Below are 18,593 nucleotides of genomic sequence, written 5' to 3' on the forward strand. Positions count from 1 at the left end.
CCAGGGCAGTGCAGATGTGGGAAGCAATTATAAAGGAACAAAGACCTAAAGTTCCAAGAAGCACCCCAGTCTGATGCTTTGCTTTCCAGGCCTGATTTCCCTGGGCTCAGCTGGGAGGATGTTACTGAGGATGGAGGTTCAGCGCTGTCCCCAGGAGCCTCTTCCAGGGTTTCACTTTTCCCTCTTCCCCTGCACCTGCGCGTGCATGTCACGGCTTTTGTCTGACCTTGTTGGAATAAACCTCCTCTTTCCCATCACCTGCGTGTCCCCTGTCACTGCCCTTTGCCCGTCCTCATGGGTGCATGTGTGCTGCTCACCTCAGCCCAGCAAAACCAGTTGTGCCGGGCCTTCGGGGTAGAGAACCGAACAAGCATTCTAGGCTGATGAAATGGGACTTCCGTGGATATTTCTCAGGGTAGACTTCAGGAAAAATGGGAAAAGGGATGTGGGTGTGAGGTCTGTAGCCCTCAACAGAGTGGCCAACCTTTTCTAAGAAGCACAGAATGGGTGTCCAAATCACATTGCCATGTCCAGGGGCTGGGAGGACCATTTGCTCTTTCTGGGCAGCCTCCTAACACACTTCAGATATGGAGTAGACAATGATCAAAACCTTCACAGATCGATGTGGCTCTCAACAGGAGACATTAGGCAAGAATTTATCTCGAGACATTTTTCATCATCACAACTTAGAGGAAGTCCTACTACATGCAGCGGGGAGATGTCAGGGATGCCAAGAAACATCTCCCAAAGCATAGCATAAGCACCAACATACACACACACACGAACACACATACACACACACACACAGAGACAGAGAGAGAAAGAGAGAGAGAGAGAGAGAGAGAGAGAGAGAGAGAGAGAGACAGAGAGACAGAGAGACAGAGAGACAGAGAGACAGAGAGACAGAGAGAGACAAAGACAGAGTTACAGATATAGAGAAATCTGTCCCAAATGTCAAGAGGGCCTAGAGCCAGGGAACTTTGGCTAGAAGAGAGAGCAAAGGGAAGGGCAGGATGGCACCTGGGATGGCAAAGAACTTCATCTCTGCACAAATCCTTGAGAGCGCTGGGAGGTGGTGAGATCAGTTAAAGCAAAGGACTCATGGACAAAGGAAAGAAGGAGTTGAGAGGCCAGGAAATATGGTAACGCCAAGAGTGTCGCTATGAGGTGATACAGGAAAGGGAGGAAGAGGAAACGTTGTGAAGATGGTAAATCAATATGAGACCAAGAATGTTATAGTATTTATCATGCATTGGGGTCCTCTAAATCACGAATATTTGTTTTATTCTCCAAACGAGTGGCTACAGGGAATCCAGGACAGATGAACCCCTCAGGACCAGTGGTGAGGGTGGTGATACCTGGAGGGTAGAGGGAGGGTGGAGTGGAAAGGGGGAACCTATTACAAGGATCTACATATAACCTCCTCCCTGGGGGATGGATGACAGAAAAGTGGGTGTAGGGAGACATCAGGCAGCTTAAGATATGATAAAATAATAATTTATGAATTATCAAGGGTTCATGAGGGAAGGCGCATGTGGAGGGAGTGTGAAAATGTGGAGCTGATTCCAAGAGTCCAAGCAGAAAGCAAATATTGTGAGAATGATGAGGGCAATGAAAGCATAAGTGCGTTTCACAATTAACGTTGTATAGATTTTGATCAGAGTTGTATGAGCCCCCAATTAAATGATCAAAAAAACCCAATTGGCTGAGGGAGGGGGGAGTGGGGAGGGAGGGGAAGTAAAAAAGAGGACCTGATGCAAAGGGCTTAAGTGGAGAGCAAATGCTTTGAGAATGATTGAGGCAGGGAATGTGCAGATGTGCTTTATACAATTGATGTATGTATATGTGTGGATTGTGATAAGAGTTGTATGAGTCCCTAATAAAATGTTTTTAAAAAAAGAAGAAAAGTTTCTAAAAAAAACAAAAAACAAACAAAACCCAATTGGCTAGATACATGCCCTTAATAACCATATTTTACTAATGATTTGGGAAACTGAGGACCCAAATGACTTTATACCAGGACTGAGGCCAAACAGCTCATGAGGAGTGAGCCTACAGTTCCCATTAGGTGCCTCACCACATGACCTTTCTTTGAGACTTTTACATGAGACCCGTAGATATGATGAGTTTTATTTCATTGCACTGATAGGAATGTTGAACTTAAAAAAAAAATTCAAGTAGTTCAGAATCAGTCATGTGAATCACAAGTTCAACAAATTGTACTGTTTAATTTTTTCTCCCGTGACTGGGATCTAAAATGTGGAACCCAGATCTCCATTAAGTGAACTTATCTCCCTAGAAATGAATCTCACACTGTGTGCCAGGTTGCCCAAATGACAGTGTACGGGAGCATCTCATCTAGCTGCTCTCCACAACAAGCCTAAGGAGCACCAGGAATCCTAAACTAAACTCAAATTACACAGGAGGGAAATCAGTCTCGAGGTTGAGTACATGACATAATGAGATAAACCTATGTGATACTTTGCAGGTTCATTGAATCAAACAAACAAACAAAAACGTTTTCAGTCATTAGAAGATATCAAAATGTTAATTTGTTTTACTGCAACCCCCAAGACATCAGAGTTGCTAAAACCTTCGGTATTGATAAAGCGAACTTGAAAGTAGTTTGATGTGAGGTGTGCTCTGGCCAATATGACCCACTCTCTCAAGATGAACACACTTCTCTCAGGAGGAACCTGCCATGCTTGGACCTCACTCGTTTCTTATTGATCAAACTCTGCGGAATCGTTGGGTTGAACTCCACTGTGGGTCAGAAATTGTCTTGAGTCATGAAAATATGCATGACCAACAGGTGAAGAATGGATACACTTGGCTATGAAGACCATGTTGCTTCAGTTATGTGAGACTTTGCTCATGAAGGGAGACAGGGGTCCAGGATCTCCAGATCTCAGCAGAGCGATGCCATGTGTCCAGAAACAGGACCTCAGGGTGGAGAGTAACTGGAGTTCTTCCTAACTGGGTATCATCTACCAGCGAAGCTGAATTCAATATTTGATGAAATAAAGCATTACATCTACCAAGGGCTATAAAATGAGACTTGGGCCTCAGAAGCCTCTATCAAGATCAAGTTCTCAACACAAAAATATCCAACAATTCATACAGATAGTTCAGTGGCCGGGGGTTTGGGGGGGTTGTGGGGGAAAAACAGGACTTGAACCAAGCAATCGAGTCTGGACTTACACCCCAGGACGATTGAAGAAAGGGAAACATTATGCAATATGATGCTGATCCTAAAAGCAGATGTGCAAAGATGAAAGCTTAACGGGGGAAGAAAGTTCCACAACCCAGCCCAATCCCCAAAGTGAGCAAGTCACTGAATGGAAACATTTATTGAGTAAAGGCCCTGAAAACACAATGGTGAGAGAGCAAAAGATGGACAGTGTTCTCCAGGAGCTCCCACTCAAAGACCCTCCTCTACTGCGCTTGCAAAGCAAGGAGCAAGACACAAGAGACCCTCTCCAGAGTGGACGCCCACGCTCTTGAATTTGGGTGGCAGCAGTGTCAGTTGTATAAGCACAAACTGGGACCCCGTCTAGGAAAAAACATGGAGGCCAAAACATATTGGCTTGACTGTTGGCAAAAAGCACATGTATTGACGACTTCTTACTTTCATACCGAGGCAACAGGCATGTACGAATGAGGGATGCATTGCTAAAGGTGATGAAGAGAATGCTGATATAAAAGTAGACTTCTGCTGTCGTGTCCTTCCCAATTTCCTTCCTCCACTCTCCCCATTTCTGTTCCAGTGTGTGGGCTCAGCAGGACAAACAAGCATGTCCCTGGAACTCAGGCACTTGCTCTGGTGTTGCCTTGGCTGCATCATAGCTAAGCATGTCAAGGTGGACAGCCTCCATTATAAGGCTTCCTGTAGCAGGCTCCATAACCGTGTTCTACCTGAAGTGATCATTTTATGTTCTGTAATTACGTAAAATATTTGTCCTTTCCCTCTCTCCCTTTTTCTTCTTCTAGCTCTTTATTATGAATTGTGTGAAGTTTACTGAGGATATGGTTTTCTGACTCAACAATTCTCATACATTTCATTTGATCTCATTGATTATAATCCCTACAATGCAATATCACTCAACCCACTTCCTCCCCATGTTTACTCTTTCATCCCTCATTTCCCCCTAAACCTAACCCTTCTGAAATTTGCTCTAGATTAAATAAGATCTTTTAAATCTCAAATGGTTCATTATTCTAAGGTGTGCAGACTTTTCTACTATTATTGATGCTGTTAAGACCTATTGTGTGGCTGAACATGGAGACAGGTGAATGATCATTTCCAGGCCTGCAGGGTGACTCGGGGTTATACTCCCAAGGGTCCCAGCAGCCTTGAGCTGGTAACTTGCACAATTTTGAGATTTGTTCTACATTTTGGTTCCCTCTATCCAAGACCTCCTAAAGTGATCCCTTTCAGAGAAGTTGGATGGGTCCTTCTGGTCTCAGGGTCATGTAGACTGATGTCCACATGGTCCTCCTCTCCGTGGACCTAATTGTTTCTGTATGTCATTCGGTCTGCTTCACTCCTTACCCCCTGAGGGGACAGACAAATAGTTGTGCCTCAGAGGATCTCTGTGAACTCTGTTCTACCAACTGCACTCAGTGTTCTCCAGACAACGATCCTCAGCCCCCAGCCCAGTGGCTCATCCCTTCTGGAAATCTGTTCTTGTGATGTCCAAGCACTGCCAAACCCTTGCTTACCTCTCACACCCTGTGTAAGACAGAGCTACGCACTATCTGATCCTCTACCACCCTAGGTGTTTGATTCTGTTTAAGAAATTTTCATCACTTTGTTTCCTGTATACCACATGGCATTCATGGATTTATAGATGAAGCAAAGGTAAGTGGTGTTGTTCGGTACCATTGAGTTGGTTCCAGCCCATAGTGACATTAGGTATGGCAGAAGGAAACGCTGCTCGGTCCTGGACCCTCCTGACCATGGTTCCTGTGCTTGAGTCTTGTATCATCAATGGTGTCGGTTCAGCGCCTTGAAGGTTTTCGTCTTTTCCAGTGCCCCTCGACGTTAGCGAACATGATGTGTTTCTCCAGGGATTGGTCTCTCCTGACAACATGTCCAATGGGTAAGACAAAGTCTCGCCATCCTTGGCTTTCAGGAGCACTATGACCATACTTCTTTCAGGACAGATAGGATTGTCTTAGCAGCCCATGGCACATTCTTCTCCAGCATCACCATTCAGATGCGTCCATTCTCCTGTGGTCTTCCTTATTCAGTGTCCATCTTTCACATGTATATCAGACAATGGAGTATACCATGACATGAGTCAGGCACTCCCGTGTCATCAAGGTAACATCCTTGCTTTTCAGTATTATAAAGAGTTCTTTTGCATAAGATTTACTGGATGCAACACGTCTTTTGATCTCTTTACCACTGCCTCCAAGAACAGAGTAATCCAAAGAAAAGGAACTCACTTCAGAATTCTGGGAGGGGAAATAGACATGTTCCATGCATCCCAAACTATTATTTTTATTTTTTTCCCTCTGTAGTCCTAATCAATAATATTTACTCCCTGAGCGCCAGGACATAATTTTCTATTGTGACCCTGGTTCTGCACATTTGCACACCAGCCAGAGGCCTATGGAATGATCACGGCACATAGTGTTGTTGTGTGTTTTCTTGTTTTGGATCAAACAAACGGACAGATGAACTGGAGTTCGCAGGCAGAGAGGAGTGTATTGTCTGATTACAGCGAGTCCAGGGTTTGTCAACTGGAGCTGCCCCAGGGAGGTCTTCTACAGGTGCTTATGCTCAGGGGATTCAGACCCCTGAAACACATTCAAAGACCACATTACTTGGCAGTCAGATCAGTTATGGGCCAGAAGTGATCCGCTTAGAATATTGATTCCCAAAATATGTCACTAGGTCATTCTCCTCATCAGTTGAGTGAGCTATTTTTTGTGACAAACTGGCTCCAAAGAAGCCGTCGATTATTTTAACCGTAGTGAAAGCATAGCCAGGCGGGTGAGATACAGGTTAAGGTGTAAAGAGCATCCTAGCTTTGCATGGTTTCTTTGGCTTTTATAACTCCAGTAGCCAGGACTTCATGAACCATTTCCTAAATGTGAGACAGGCTTCTTTTCAGTGATGTGTTGTGGGAGATCATTGCTTTAGTCCCCTGCTCATGGGGAGTCAGAGGTTCTCTTTGAACGATATACGAAACTAGAAAGTCAGGAGACTCACAACGCAAATGGTTCATAAAACTCAGAATGCAAGGACAGATAATTGTGGTAGAGAACGGCTTCATGACCCTTTGCTCGTGATTTGTAATGTGCCGCGGTCAGTATCTTTGCCTGTGTCACTGGGGGCTCATTGTCTGTAAATTTTGCAGACTAACCGAGCCATGCCATGTTAGTGCTTGCCAAAGCTTGACATTTTTATACATTAATAATATGTCTGTAATGTAATGGAAAACTATTATCACAACTGGTTATGTGCCAGAAATTTAAGCTACAATTGGCTGCTTCTTGTCAGGAATGTCTGTCACACAATCTTGCCTGTGCCTAATATTCAAATACCTTGCACTCCTCTGCATTTTCCTTGTCAGTTCTCTAAATTCGATCAATATCGCAGTCCATGATTCTGTGTAATGACCATCATTATCATCCTGGAATACCTTAGTGAGAATCCGTTATGTTGGAATTGCTGTGGTGTCAGGAGGCACTCACACGCGCCCAGACTTTGCCTCAGTGTCTAGCTTGTTCGTGTCGAAACATGTGGTCTCTTTTTCTTTTATGGTTGTGCTGAGGCCCAAGCTCACAAGGACAAAGTAAACAAGAATAAATGGACAAGGGAGATGCTCTCTGTTATATGAAAAGCAAACAAGCCAACAACAAAAATAGACACCTTTATAGACTGATGTCAGGGAGCATGCAAATATACTTCAATTGATATTGTGGTTCCTTGACAACTTTAGTCTTTTCTCCACTTCTCATGATGTCACCTATGGGTCCAATTGTGAGGATTTTGATCTTCTTTACATTAAGTTGTCATCCATAATGAACACTGCAGTCCTCAATTTTCATCAACAAGGGTCTCAAGTCCTCCTCACTTTCAGCAAACAAGATTGTGTCATATACATATTACATTTTGTTAATAAGTCTTCCTGTAATCCTGATGCAGAATTTGTCTCCATATTATCCAGTTTCTCCCACTATTTTCTCAGCATACAAATTGAACAAGAATGTTGCTAGATGCAACCCTGATGCACACCTTTCCTGATTTTAAGCCATGCAATATTCCCTGCCCTATTTTCACACCTGCCTCTTGATTCGTGCACAAGTTCTTCACGAGCAAAATGAAGTGTCCTGGAATTCCCTTTGTTTCAAGGGTATCTTAAGTTTGTTACGATCCACACAGTGGAATGCCTTGGCATAGTCAACAGAGCACAAGGAAACTTATTTCTGGTATTCTCTGCTTTCAGCGACAGTCCATCAGACATCAGCAATGATATCCCTTGTTCCATCTCTTCTAAATCTTGCCTGAATATCAGACAGTTCCCTGTGGATGCACTGCTTCAGAAAAATTTTACTTCCATGTGATGTCAATGATATGATTCTATAATTTGAGCCATCTCCTGGGTCTCTTGTCTTTGGAATGGGCTCAGATATGGATCTTTCTAGTCAATTAGCCGAGTAGCTGTCTTCCAAATTTCATGGCACAGACAAGTGTTTCCTGTGTGTCATCAGTTTGTTGAAACATTCCAAGTGGTATTCCATCAACTGCCCAACCTTGCTTTTGGCTAATGCGAGGTAAGTGCACATGCGTACACATACTCTGTCATACCCACATTTTTCATGTTTATATTTCCACTGTCCCTCCCAGACCTGTCATCCTGCATGCCTATCCATGCATCTTTGCGTAGGCCACTTTTAGCACACTCTTGGATATATATGAGTTTTTGCCTGCGTTGCCTTTCATACTTGCATTCCCAGAATTATCTTCCCTTGCCTCCATCCTTATTGGGTGATCTTCATCTCACTGTATATTTATTTCTCCTTCACTCAAGTTAATGCGCCTCTACCCTCTAGCCCAGTGTTTCCCAAAGTGGATGCTTTCCCACCCAGAGGTGGTGCTGGAACAATAAGGGGCAGAAGGGAACTGACAAAGCACATATCTACATGTTATCCTGAATTATGGGCTATGGAACAAGAGATGATAATTCCCGGAAACGCACTGAGTAATTTTATTTTTTTCTCAAAAAGGAGCAATAGGTCAAGTAAGTTTGGGAACCTATGCTCCAGCCACTAATAAGCTCTGTCTTTCTTTCCTGCCCCTCGAGGGGTCAAAGAGTGGGTGTTCTAGGGTGAAGCCATGTTCCTGATTCTGCACAGTACTGTCTCAAACAATATGTACCTTTTGCGATGGACTAATTTCACTCCTCATAATGCTCTCCAGCTTCATGCTGGTGATGCGGGGCTTTGCAGCTTCACTGTTCCTCTTTGACGTTGTTGTGGTTCCACACGGTATGCATCACAGTTTGCTTATCCATCCCTCCATCACGGGCCTTTCCTTTGCTTCATCTTTCTGTTACTGTGAATAGTTCTGGGATGAACGTGGGTGTGCACACGACCCTTCCTCCCCCTCCCCATAGGATCTACATCAATGAATGGGACTCCTGGATGAGCTTTTGAAGGGAGCGCAGTATCGTTTTCCTTAGTGAGTACACCATTTTACAGTCCCACCCACAGTGCATGGAAGTTCCAGGATCTCTACAGCACTGACGGCATTTGTTGCTTTCTGGTTTTATTTTTGTTTTTAACTTTGCTCCTAATTCTGGAGGGAAATGAAAATATCGGTGTGGTTTTGATTTGCATCTCTCTAGTGGTCCATAAACAGGAGGCACTGTCTGCCAGGCATCAGACGTTCAAACCCACCAGCTGCTCTGCGAGGAAGAGATGATGCTATTTGCTCCCTGAAAGAGTCACAGCCGTGGAAGCCCTCTACAAGTCACTGTGGGATGCAATCAATTAGCTGGCAATGGTCACTCACATTTCTTGATGTGCTTGTTGCCATCGGAATGTCTTCTTGGGTTGTCTGTTCGTGTCCTCTGCCCATTTTTTATTTGTATTTTTCTTACTGGTGAAGTTTTCTGTCAAGTTTAGAGATGAATGCCTGTCTGACATGCCATCATCCAAAGAGTGTTGCTGCTCCGTGAGCCCTCTTTGAATTCTTCTGGTGAAATCTGTCCATGTGCCTAAGTGTCGGCTGTTGAGAACGTGCCAGTCATCAGGTTTATGCCGTGTGTTTTCAGTTATGTTTGAGAGCAATACTCAAGTCACGTATTAGGTGTCCTGTAGATTTAGAGGTTTTCCTGTAGGCCTTTCATATCACATGAGTTCATTTCTGCTTATGGTTGTCAGATTTCGGGGCTGTTTAATTTTTCTGCCAATGGTTATCCAATTTTGCCAGTTCCATTTGCTCTAGGGACTATCTCTTCCCTATTATATCCTTAAGAAGGATATTATTTCAAATGAATACACAGTTACAGTGGTGTATTAGAATGCAAGAAGGAACTATGTCGCTGGCACAAAGCAATTACTGAAGATGTTAGTCACATTAATTACATTATGTCATGAGCACACAGTCTACACGGTGGCTCCTATTGTCTATTATTCATCTTCAATCAGTTATCATTCACCTTTTGAATAGAATCCCCTGGCTATCCCAGCCAAAATGAGTCACCACTTTCTCTTAACTAACCCTGGGACTCCTAGGAACTATGCAGGGTGAGTTACTTACTGACAGAATCTCACGTGATAGACCTTTCTTTCTCAGTTCCATCCTTGGCTCCTAGGGAAGTAAGGAGACAAATCCAGGAATATCTGATTCCACAACCAGTACTCTTAGTGAATACAAGACTGTGACTCTATCTACCAGTCACATGCAGCTCTTAGTCTGACCCCCTCTCTCCCTGGCTTCTCTCCCTCTCCTTCTGCCCCTGGCTTCATGAGTTCCTCCCAGTGACAGCATTCAGGCCTGCTGCTCCTCATCCTTTGTTCCTGCCCCAGTTCTTACAGGCTGCTGACCTCATCTCAGCCTCTCCCCAGTGATGCAGAAGGAGGGCATGTGAACACACCAGGGCAACAGGTGACTGACACTTAAAAGTTCTTGTCTAAGTCCCGGGACTCCCCATGTGGGTTTCCTATAGCACTTCTCACCTATGTTTTACCTATTTGACAACCTGTCTGTCTACCCCACCAGGCCATGAACTACACAGTGTAGGCTACTCTTTTATGATTTCCACTCCCATTGAAGTGCCTGGTGTGTAGTATGTTTTTTTAAGGGGGAAACATTAAAGAAGAAAAGACAAGTGGAGGGAAGAAAAGGATAGATGGAGGGAGGTAAGAAGGGAAGGAATCAAGCCAACAAAAGACTGAGAAAATATAGGTATTTGAACAGCTTGGGGACTACCTAGACACATTGCCATAGTAAAATAGGTCCTCTCTTCTCCCCTTTATCTCCTTACCACCACAATGGTGTGTCCCATGAATGAGTGACAGAGGACTTGCTAGTAGCACCCTTTAGAAATCCTCTCTGGACCAGGAACTCTGAAGTAGTCAGAATGACAGCCTATGCCCAGGTAAAGCTCTTTTAGGTCCAGGTGCATCTAAGACAGGTAAGGAACTGAAGGTGGGATTTGGAGGACAGAGTGGCCAGAGTTTAGAACAGAAAGGTAGTCAACCAGTGCCCAATAGGCAGAAACGTGGGTTGTCTGCCAATGAATTTTCATTTTATCCTATGAAAACCAGGTAGGCAAATCCACAGGTGATCCCATTCTCCAACCTCCCAATCATCCTCCTCTGCCTCGCTGGCCTTCTTTTCTCAAACCTGTCTGTGCAAGAGTATTACTCTGAAGTAATGAAAGATCTCAGTGCCTCAGATGTCCTTCAGCCCAAGTCAACTCATCTTTAGGGGTGAAGCTCAGAGATCAGTATTAAAGTCTTCACAGTTGCTTCCACTCTACAACCATCTTTCAAACTCAAGTTAACTGTAATCAAGTCGATGCTGACTCAGAGCGACCCTCTGTGGGTGTCTGAGACTGTCACTGTTTATGGAAGTAGACAGTCTAATCTTTCACCTAAGGCGCTGATGGTGGTTTTGAACTCCCTACTGTGCGGATTGTTGCTCCATTTTTAACAACTGCACCACCAAGGCTCCTAGACAACCATCCTTAGAAATATCTAATTTAGGAGTTTTTAGTTATTTTGAGAAACCTCATGCTCTTTCATAATCACAGCTTTTCTCCACCTCTACTTCTGGATTCCTTTTGGTACCCATGGTAGGATGTGAAATAATAAACCTTTCTTCCACTCGAGGCCTACCCTATCCCTGTCTTGGCAACCCAAATCCAAACCCAAACCCCACAGTTCCTGGTCTACCACTCACCTAACACGGCCTCCTGGGAGCCCAACTCCAGGGTTAATAATCATAATAAAATAAGGTTCAGATGAGAGATGCCCCTTGGTGGTGCATAGGAGCTCAGACACATGAGCGGTTGTGGAGCAAAACTTCCTCACTTTGCTATTTTTACACTATTTAACATTCTTGACCATAAAGCCCTGGTTTCTGAAAGTGATGATTATTAACCCCAAGATGAAGGTTTTCCTAGTGACGTTTTGGAAATGTAAGGCCGCTTATGACCAAGTATTTATTGACTGACTAGCAGGGGGCAGGAAATATTTCATGAAATAATGACCCTAACATGCCCAAGCTGATGTAAAGCACAAATCTACACATTAAAGAATCACAGGAAGTCTGATTGAGATAACTCCATAACGATCTTGACCCAGACAAACCATAATTACATTTCAAAAGACAAAGAGGGACTCTTGAAAGCAACAAGAGAAAGGGATTCATTACGTTCAAGGGAGCTTCTGTCAGTTTCATAAGTGATTTCTACCAGAAATCATAGATTAGGAAGGTTATGGGCCGATATATTCCATGTACTCAAGCGACACTGTCAACCGTGAATTCTCTCTCTATGGATGGATATATAAAACTGTCCTCAAAAATGAAGAATTAGAACATTCCCAAATAAGCAAAGTTAGACAATCCATCACTACCTTAAAGAAATAGTAAATGCAGTCACTTCATAAGAAAGAGACAAATCAAAAAGTGAATTATGCTGGTGACAGTATACATCGAAAGTTTTTTCTTCATAACATTTCCTATTTCTATATAGCTTAAAAGATAACTGGATAAAGGAACAATGACAAAACTGGGCTGATGATAAGTAGAATTTTAAATTAATAATATTACATATGATAAATGGTGTGTATTACATACAAGGGTATACTACTTTTGTTAATGGGATCACAAAGAGAGGGAGTGGTCGGAGCTTTGTAGGAGCAGATATTCTGTTATTTAGAAGAAGTTGATGTTGATCCTACTGACCCGTTGCCATGGAGACCGTTTGAGTCATGTGACCCTCTGTCTGTCCAATGAAAACTGAGCTCCATAAGAAAGGGGAATGATGCATTAAAGTGAGCAAAGTCTTCGGATTCCACAAATCAACCATGTGCCAGATTCCATTTTGGCCATTAGCACAAGGACAGGGGTCTCCTCCTGTCCAGAGTTATGCTCTGGGCAATCCACAGGCGCAGTTCTAACCTGTCCTATTTAGGTTGCATGAGTCAAAATCCACTCATTAACAGTGAGTTTGGTTTTTTGGAGGGTTTATTTCTCAAAACTAAAAGTTTACTACCCTGCTTGTCCCAAAATCCCAGGTCTGGATTCCTGGGAGCCATGAAGGCACCCTTGGTGCCCAAGTAAACCGAGACACGGCTCCAGCTGCATGTCTCCAGTTTACTCATCCATCCTGTTCCCTGGAGCTCACAGGGGCGACAGATGACATGAGGACACCAGAGCGCTTTCAGTTATTTTCTGGGGCTGAAGGCTGATGGGAAAGCCTGGGAATGCAGCCTGAGTGTCTGCACAGTTGTATTGTAGCAATTATACTCAGGATTAAAAGAGATTTATGGGCATTGGCATGATTGTGAGTGTTGTGTGTGTGTATAATTTCTCATCTTTCTTTCTAAACAGATTGCGATTTACTCAAGGAAGGAAAAGTCCCACATTTATCTAAATATGCTTCTCCCACAAGCCTTGTTATAAAAATTGACTCTGATTCTGAGTGACCCTATAGGACAGGTGGGAGCTGCACTTGTACGTTTCCAAAGTTGCAACTCTTCACAGGCCCAGAAAGTCTCTTATTTCTCACCCACAGCAGTGAGCACCTTTACCCTACTGACCTTGCACTTGGCAGCCTGCTTCATGGCCACTATGCCACCAGGGCTCCAAAGATGCTCAGTTCCAGCAAGAGTCATGGACAGACTTGTTCTGGGGACTCTGAGGTGTATGAATGGCACATGAATGGTGAGCTGGTCCACAGAGGTGTGCAAGGCAGGTAGTCACCCATCACCACTTCCTTGTTCCCTTTGATCAGGCACCTTGGAGAGCAGCTAGGAAGACAGTGATCTCAGGAGAGTGATGTCAGCACCCTCCCCTGGTTGGGAAAGGAACAGCATTCCCAGGCTGTGCATCAGGACCCAGCACAGGATAAAAGGGCTCCTGCCCTGAGCTTCTCATCCACAGCCTCCCCAGGAACAGCCTTCTCCTGCCTCCTCTGCCTCTGGTGAGTGACTGGAGGGGGCCGGACTTCAGCTGGTGGTACTTGGGGAAGACAGGGCCAGGCAGGAACTGGAAGCAGCAGTAGGAGGCCCCTAGGAGGCAGTGGTGGGCCAGGTGCTGGGAGGAAGGGCATCTCAGGGGCAGCTCTGGGCTCAGGTACCAAGTCACAGGTCTCAGGGCTCTTCCTGGTTTGGGGTGCGCATATTGCCAGGGACACCCAGGTGCCAGCCTGACATCCTTGAGGAAGAGCGGCCCCCACACGCAGGTGTCCCTTCACAGAGGGCCCACTTCTCGCCCACAGAGGTCAGCTTGGAGCAGCTTGATCCTGGGGGCAAGCATTTGACCCAACCCACAGGCCTGAAGACACCAAGCTCATGTCTCTCTTCCCTTCTCAGGGTGAAACTCCTGCCGAGATGTCCTGCCAGCAGAAGCAGCAGCAGTGCCAGGCCCCGGCCCCGCCCAAGTGCACCCCCAAGTGCCCTTCATCACCCAAGTGCCCCCCAAAGAGCCCTGCACAGTGCTCCCCCTCAGGCTTGTCTGGCTGTGCTTTGACCTCCGGGGGCTGCCATGGGCCTAGCTCAGCGCCTGGCTGCCTCCTGAGCTCCCACAGGCGCCGCAGGTCCCACAGGTGCAGGCGCCAGAGCTCCAGCTGCAGTGATGATGGCAGCGGTGTGCAGGCCGGGGGCTCAGGCTGTGGGCCCTGCTCTGGGGGTGGCTGCTGACCAGGGCAGTGCAGATGTGGGAAGCAATTATAAAGGAACAAAGACCTAAAGTTCCAAGAAGCACCCCAGTCTGATGCTTTGCTTTCCAGGCCTGATTTCCCTGGGCTCAGCTGGGAGGATGTTACTGAGGATGGAGGTTCAGCGCTGTCCCCAGGAGCCTCTTCCAGGGTTTCACTTTTCCCCCTTCCCCTGCACCTGCGCGTGCATGTCACGGCTTTTGTCTGACCTTGTTGGAATAAACCTCCTCTTTCCCATCACCTGCGTGTCCCCTGTCACTGCCCTTTGCCCGTCCTCATGGGTGCATGTGTGCTGCTCACCTCAGCCCAGCAAAACCAGTTGTGCCGGGCCTTCGGGGTAGAGAACCGAACAAGCATTCTAGGCTGATGAAATGGGACTTCCGTGGATATTTCTCAGGGTAGACTTCAGGAAAAATGGGAAAAGGGATGTGGGTGTGAGGTCTGTAGCCCTCAACAGAGTGGCCAACCTTTTCTAAGAAGCACAGAATGGGTGTCCAAATCACATTGCCATGTCCAGGGGCTGGGAGGACCATTTGCTCTTTCTGGGCAGCCTCCTAACACACTTCAGATATGGAGTAGACAATGATCAAAACCTTCACAGATCGATGTGGCTCTCAACAGGAGACATTAGGCAAGAATTTATCTCGAGACATTTTTCATCATCACAACTTAGAGGAAGTCCTACTACATGCAGCGGGGAGATGTCAGGGATGCCAAGAAACATCTCCCAAAGCATAGCATAAGCACCAACATACACACACACACGAACACACATACACACACACACACAGAGACAGAGAGAGAAAGAGAGAGAGAGAGAGAGAGAGAGAGAGAGAGAGAGAGAGAGAGAGAGAGAGACAGAGAGACAGAGAGACAGAGAGACAGAGAGACAGAGAGAGACAAAGACAGAGTTACAGATATAGAGAAATCTGTCCCAAATGTCAAGAGGGCCTAGAGCCAGGGAACTTTGGCTAGAAGAGAGAGCAAAGGGAAGGGCAGGATGGCACCTGGGATGGCAAAGAACTTCATCTCTGCACAAATCCTTGAGAGCGCTGGGAGGTGGTGAGATCAGTTAAAGCAAAGGACTCATGGACAAAGGAAAGAAGGAGTTGAGAGGCCAGGAAATATGGTAACGCCAAGAGTGTCGCTATGAGGTGATACAGGAAAGGGAGGAAGAGGAAACGTTGTGAAGATGGTAAATCAATATGAGACCAAGAATGTTATAGTATTTATCATGCATTGGGGTCCTCTAAATCACGAATATTTGTTTTATTCTCCAAACGAGTGGCTACAGGGAATCCAGGACAGATGAACCCCTCAGGACCAGTGGTGAGGGTGGTGATACCTGGAGGGTAGAGGGAGGGTGGAGTGGAAAGGGGGAACCTATTACAAGGATCTACATATAACCTCCTCCCTGGGGGATGGATGACAGAAAAGTGGGTGTAGGGAGACATCAGGCAGCTTAAGATATGATAAAATAATAATTTATGAATTATCAAGGGTTCATGAGGGAAGGCGCATGTGGAGGGAGTGTGAAAATGTGGAGCTGATTCCAAGAGTCCAAGCAGAAAGCAAATATTGTGAGAATGATGAGGGCAATGAAAGCATAAGTGCGTTTCACAATTAACGTTGTATAGATTTTGATCAGAGTTGTATGAGCCCCCAATTAAATGATCAAAAAAACCCAATTGGCTGAGGGAGGGGGGAGTGGGGAGGGAGGGGAAGTAAAAAAGAGGACCTGATGCAAAGGGCTTAAGTGGAGAGCAAATGCTTTGAGAATGATTGAGGCAGGGAATGTGCAGATGTGCTTTATACAATTGATGTATGTATATGTGTGGATTGTGATAAGAGTTGTATGAGTCCCTAATAAAATGTTTTTAAAAAAAGAAGAAAAGTTTCTAAAAAAAACAAAAAACAAACAAAACCCAATTGGCTAGATACATGCCCTTAATAACCATATTTTACTAATGATTTGGGAAACTGAGGACCCAAATGACTTTATACCAGGACTGAGGCCAAACAGCTCATGAGGAGTGAGCCTACAGTTCCCATTAGGTGCCTCACCACATGACCTTTCTTTGAGACTTTTACATGAGACCCGTAGATATGATGAGTTTTATTTCATTGCACTGATAGGAATGTTGAACTTAAAAAAAAAATTCAAGTAGTTCAGAATCAGTCATGTGAATCACAAGTTCAACAAATTGTACTGTTTAATTTTTTCTCCCGTGACTGGGATCTAAAATGTGGAACCCAGATCTCCATTAAGTGAACTTATCTCCCTAGAAATGAATCTCACACTGTGTGCCAGGTTGCCCAAATGACAGTGTACGGGAGCATCTCATCTAGCTGCTCTCCACAACAAGCCTAAGGAGCACCAGGAATCCTAAACTAAACTCAAATTACACAGGAGGGAAATCAGTCTCGAGGTTGAGTACATGACATAATGAGATAAACCTATGTGATACTTTGCAGGTTCATTGAATCAAACAAACAAACAAAAACGTTTTCAGTCATTAGAAGATATCAAAATGTTAATTTGTTTTACTGCAACCCCCAAGACATCAGAGTTGCTAAAACCTTCGGTATTGATAAAGCGAACTTGAAAGTAGTTTGATGTGAGGTGTGCTCTGGCCAATATGACCCACTCTCTCAAGATGAACACACTTCTCTCAGGAGGAACCTGCCATGCTTGGACCTCACTCGTTTCTTATTGATCAAACTCTGCGGAATCGTTGGGTTGAACTCCACTGTGGGTCAGAAATTGTCTTGAGTCATGAAAATATGCATGACCAACAGGTGAAGAATGGATACACTTGGCTATGAAGACCATGTTGCTTCAGTTATGTGAGACTTTGCTCATGAAGGGAGACAGGGGTCCAGGATCTCCAGATCTCAGCAGAGCGATGCCATGTGTCCAGAAACAGGACCTCAGGGTGGAGAGTAACTGGAGTTCTTCCTAACTGGGTATCATCTACCAGCGAAGCTGAATTCAATATTTGATGAAATAAAGCATTACATCTACCAAGGGCTATAAAATGAGACTTGGGCCTCAGAAGCCTCTATCAAGATCAAGTTCTCAACACAAAAATATCCAACAATTCATACAGATAGTTCAGTGGCCGGGGGTTTGGGGGGGTTGTGGGGGAAAAACAGGACTTGAACCAAGCAATCGAGTCTGGACTTACACCCCAGGACGATTGAAGAAAGGGAAACATTATGCAATATGATGCTGATCCTAAAAGCAGATGTGCAAAGATGAAAGCTTAACGGGGGAAGAAAGTTCCACAACCCAGCCCAATCCCCAAAGTGAGCAAGTCACTGAATGGAAACATTTATTGAGTAAAGGCCCTGAAAACACAATGGTGAGAGAGCAAAAGATGGACAGTGTTCTCCAGGAGCTCCCACTCAAAGACCCTCCTCTACTGCGCTTGCAAAGCAAGGAGCAAGACACAAGAGACCCTCTCCAGAGTGGACGCCCACGCTCTTGAATTTGGGTGGCAGCAGTGTCAGTTGTATAAGCACAAACTGGGACCCCGTCTAGGAAAAAACATGGAGGCCAAAACATATTGGCTTGACTGTTGGCAAAAAGCACATGTATTGACGACTTCTTACTTTCATACCGAGGCAACAGGCATGTACGAATGAGGGATGCATTGCTAAAGGTGATGAAGAGAATGCTGATATAAAAGTAGACTTCTGCTGTCGTGTCCTTCCCAATTTCCTTCCTCCACTCTCCCCATTTCTGTTCCAGTGTGTGGGCTCAGCAGGACAAACAAGCATGTCCCTGGAACTCAGGCACTTGCTCTGGTGTTGCCTTGGCTGCATCATAGCTAAGCATGTCAAGGTGGACAGCCTCCATTATAAGGCTTCCTGTAGCAGGCTCCATAACCGTGTTCTACCTGAAGTGATCATTTTATGTTCTGTAATTACGTAAAATATTTGTCCTTTCCCTCTCTCCCTTTTTCTTCTTCTAGCTCTTTATTATGAATTGTGTGAAGTTTACTGAGGATATGGTTTTCTGACTCAACAATTCTCATACATTTCATTTGATCTCATTGATTATAATCCCTACAATGCAATATCACTCAACCCACTTCCTCCCCATGTTTACTCTTTCATCCCTCATTTCCCCCTAAACCTAACCCTTCTGAAATTTGCTCTAGATTAAATAAGATCTTTTAA

The 18,593-nt window shown here is 44.9% G+C and overlaps 1 protein-coding gene across 1 annotated transcript; it reads left to right on the forward strand.

Annotated features, from left to right (window-relative positions):
* Positions 1-14,082: 14,082 nt before the first annotated feature.
* Positions 14,083-14,391, forward strand: LOC142437064 (late cornified envelope protein 3A-like). Its single transcript, XM_075540360.1, has one exon. It carries the CDS (start codon positions 14,083-14,085, stop codon positions 14,389-14,391), a length of 309 nt encoding a protein of 102 aa, XP_075396475.1.
* The last annotated feature ends 4,202 nt before the right edge of the window (positions 14,392-18,593 follow it).

Source organism: Tenrec ecaudatus, chromosome 1 (genome assembly GCF_050624435.1).
Source record: "Tenrec ecaudatus isolate mTenEca1 chromosome 1, mTenEca1.hap1, whole genome shotgun sequence".
Lineage (NCBI taxonomy): Eukaryota > Metazoa > Chordata > Mammalia > Afrosoricida > Tenrecidae > Tenrec > Tenrec ecaudatus.

Excerpts from the sequence above, each read along its gene's own strand:
- LOC142437064 (XM_075540360.1), top strand. The coding sequence starts at position 14,083 with ATGTCCTGCCAGCAGAAGCAGCAGCAGTGCCAGGCCCCGGCCCCGCCC.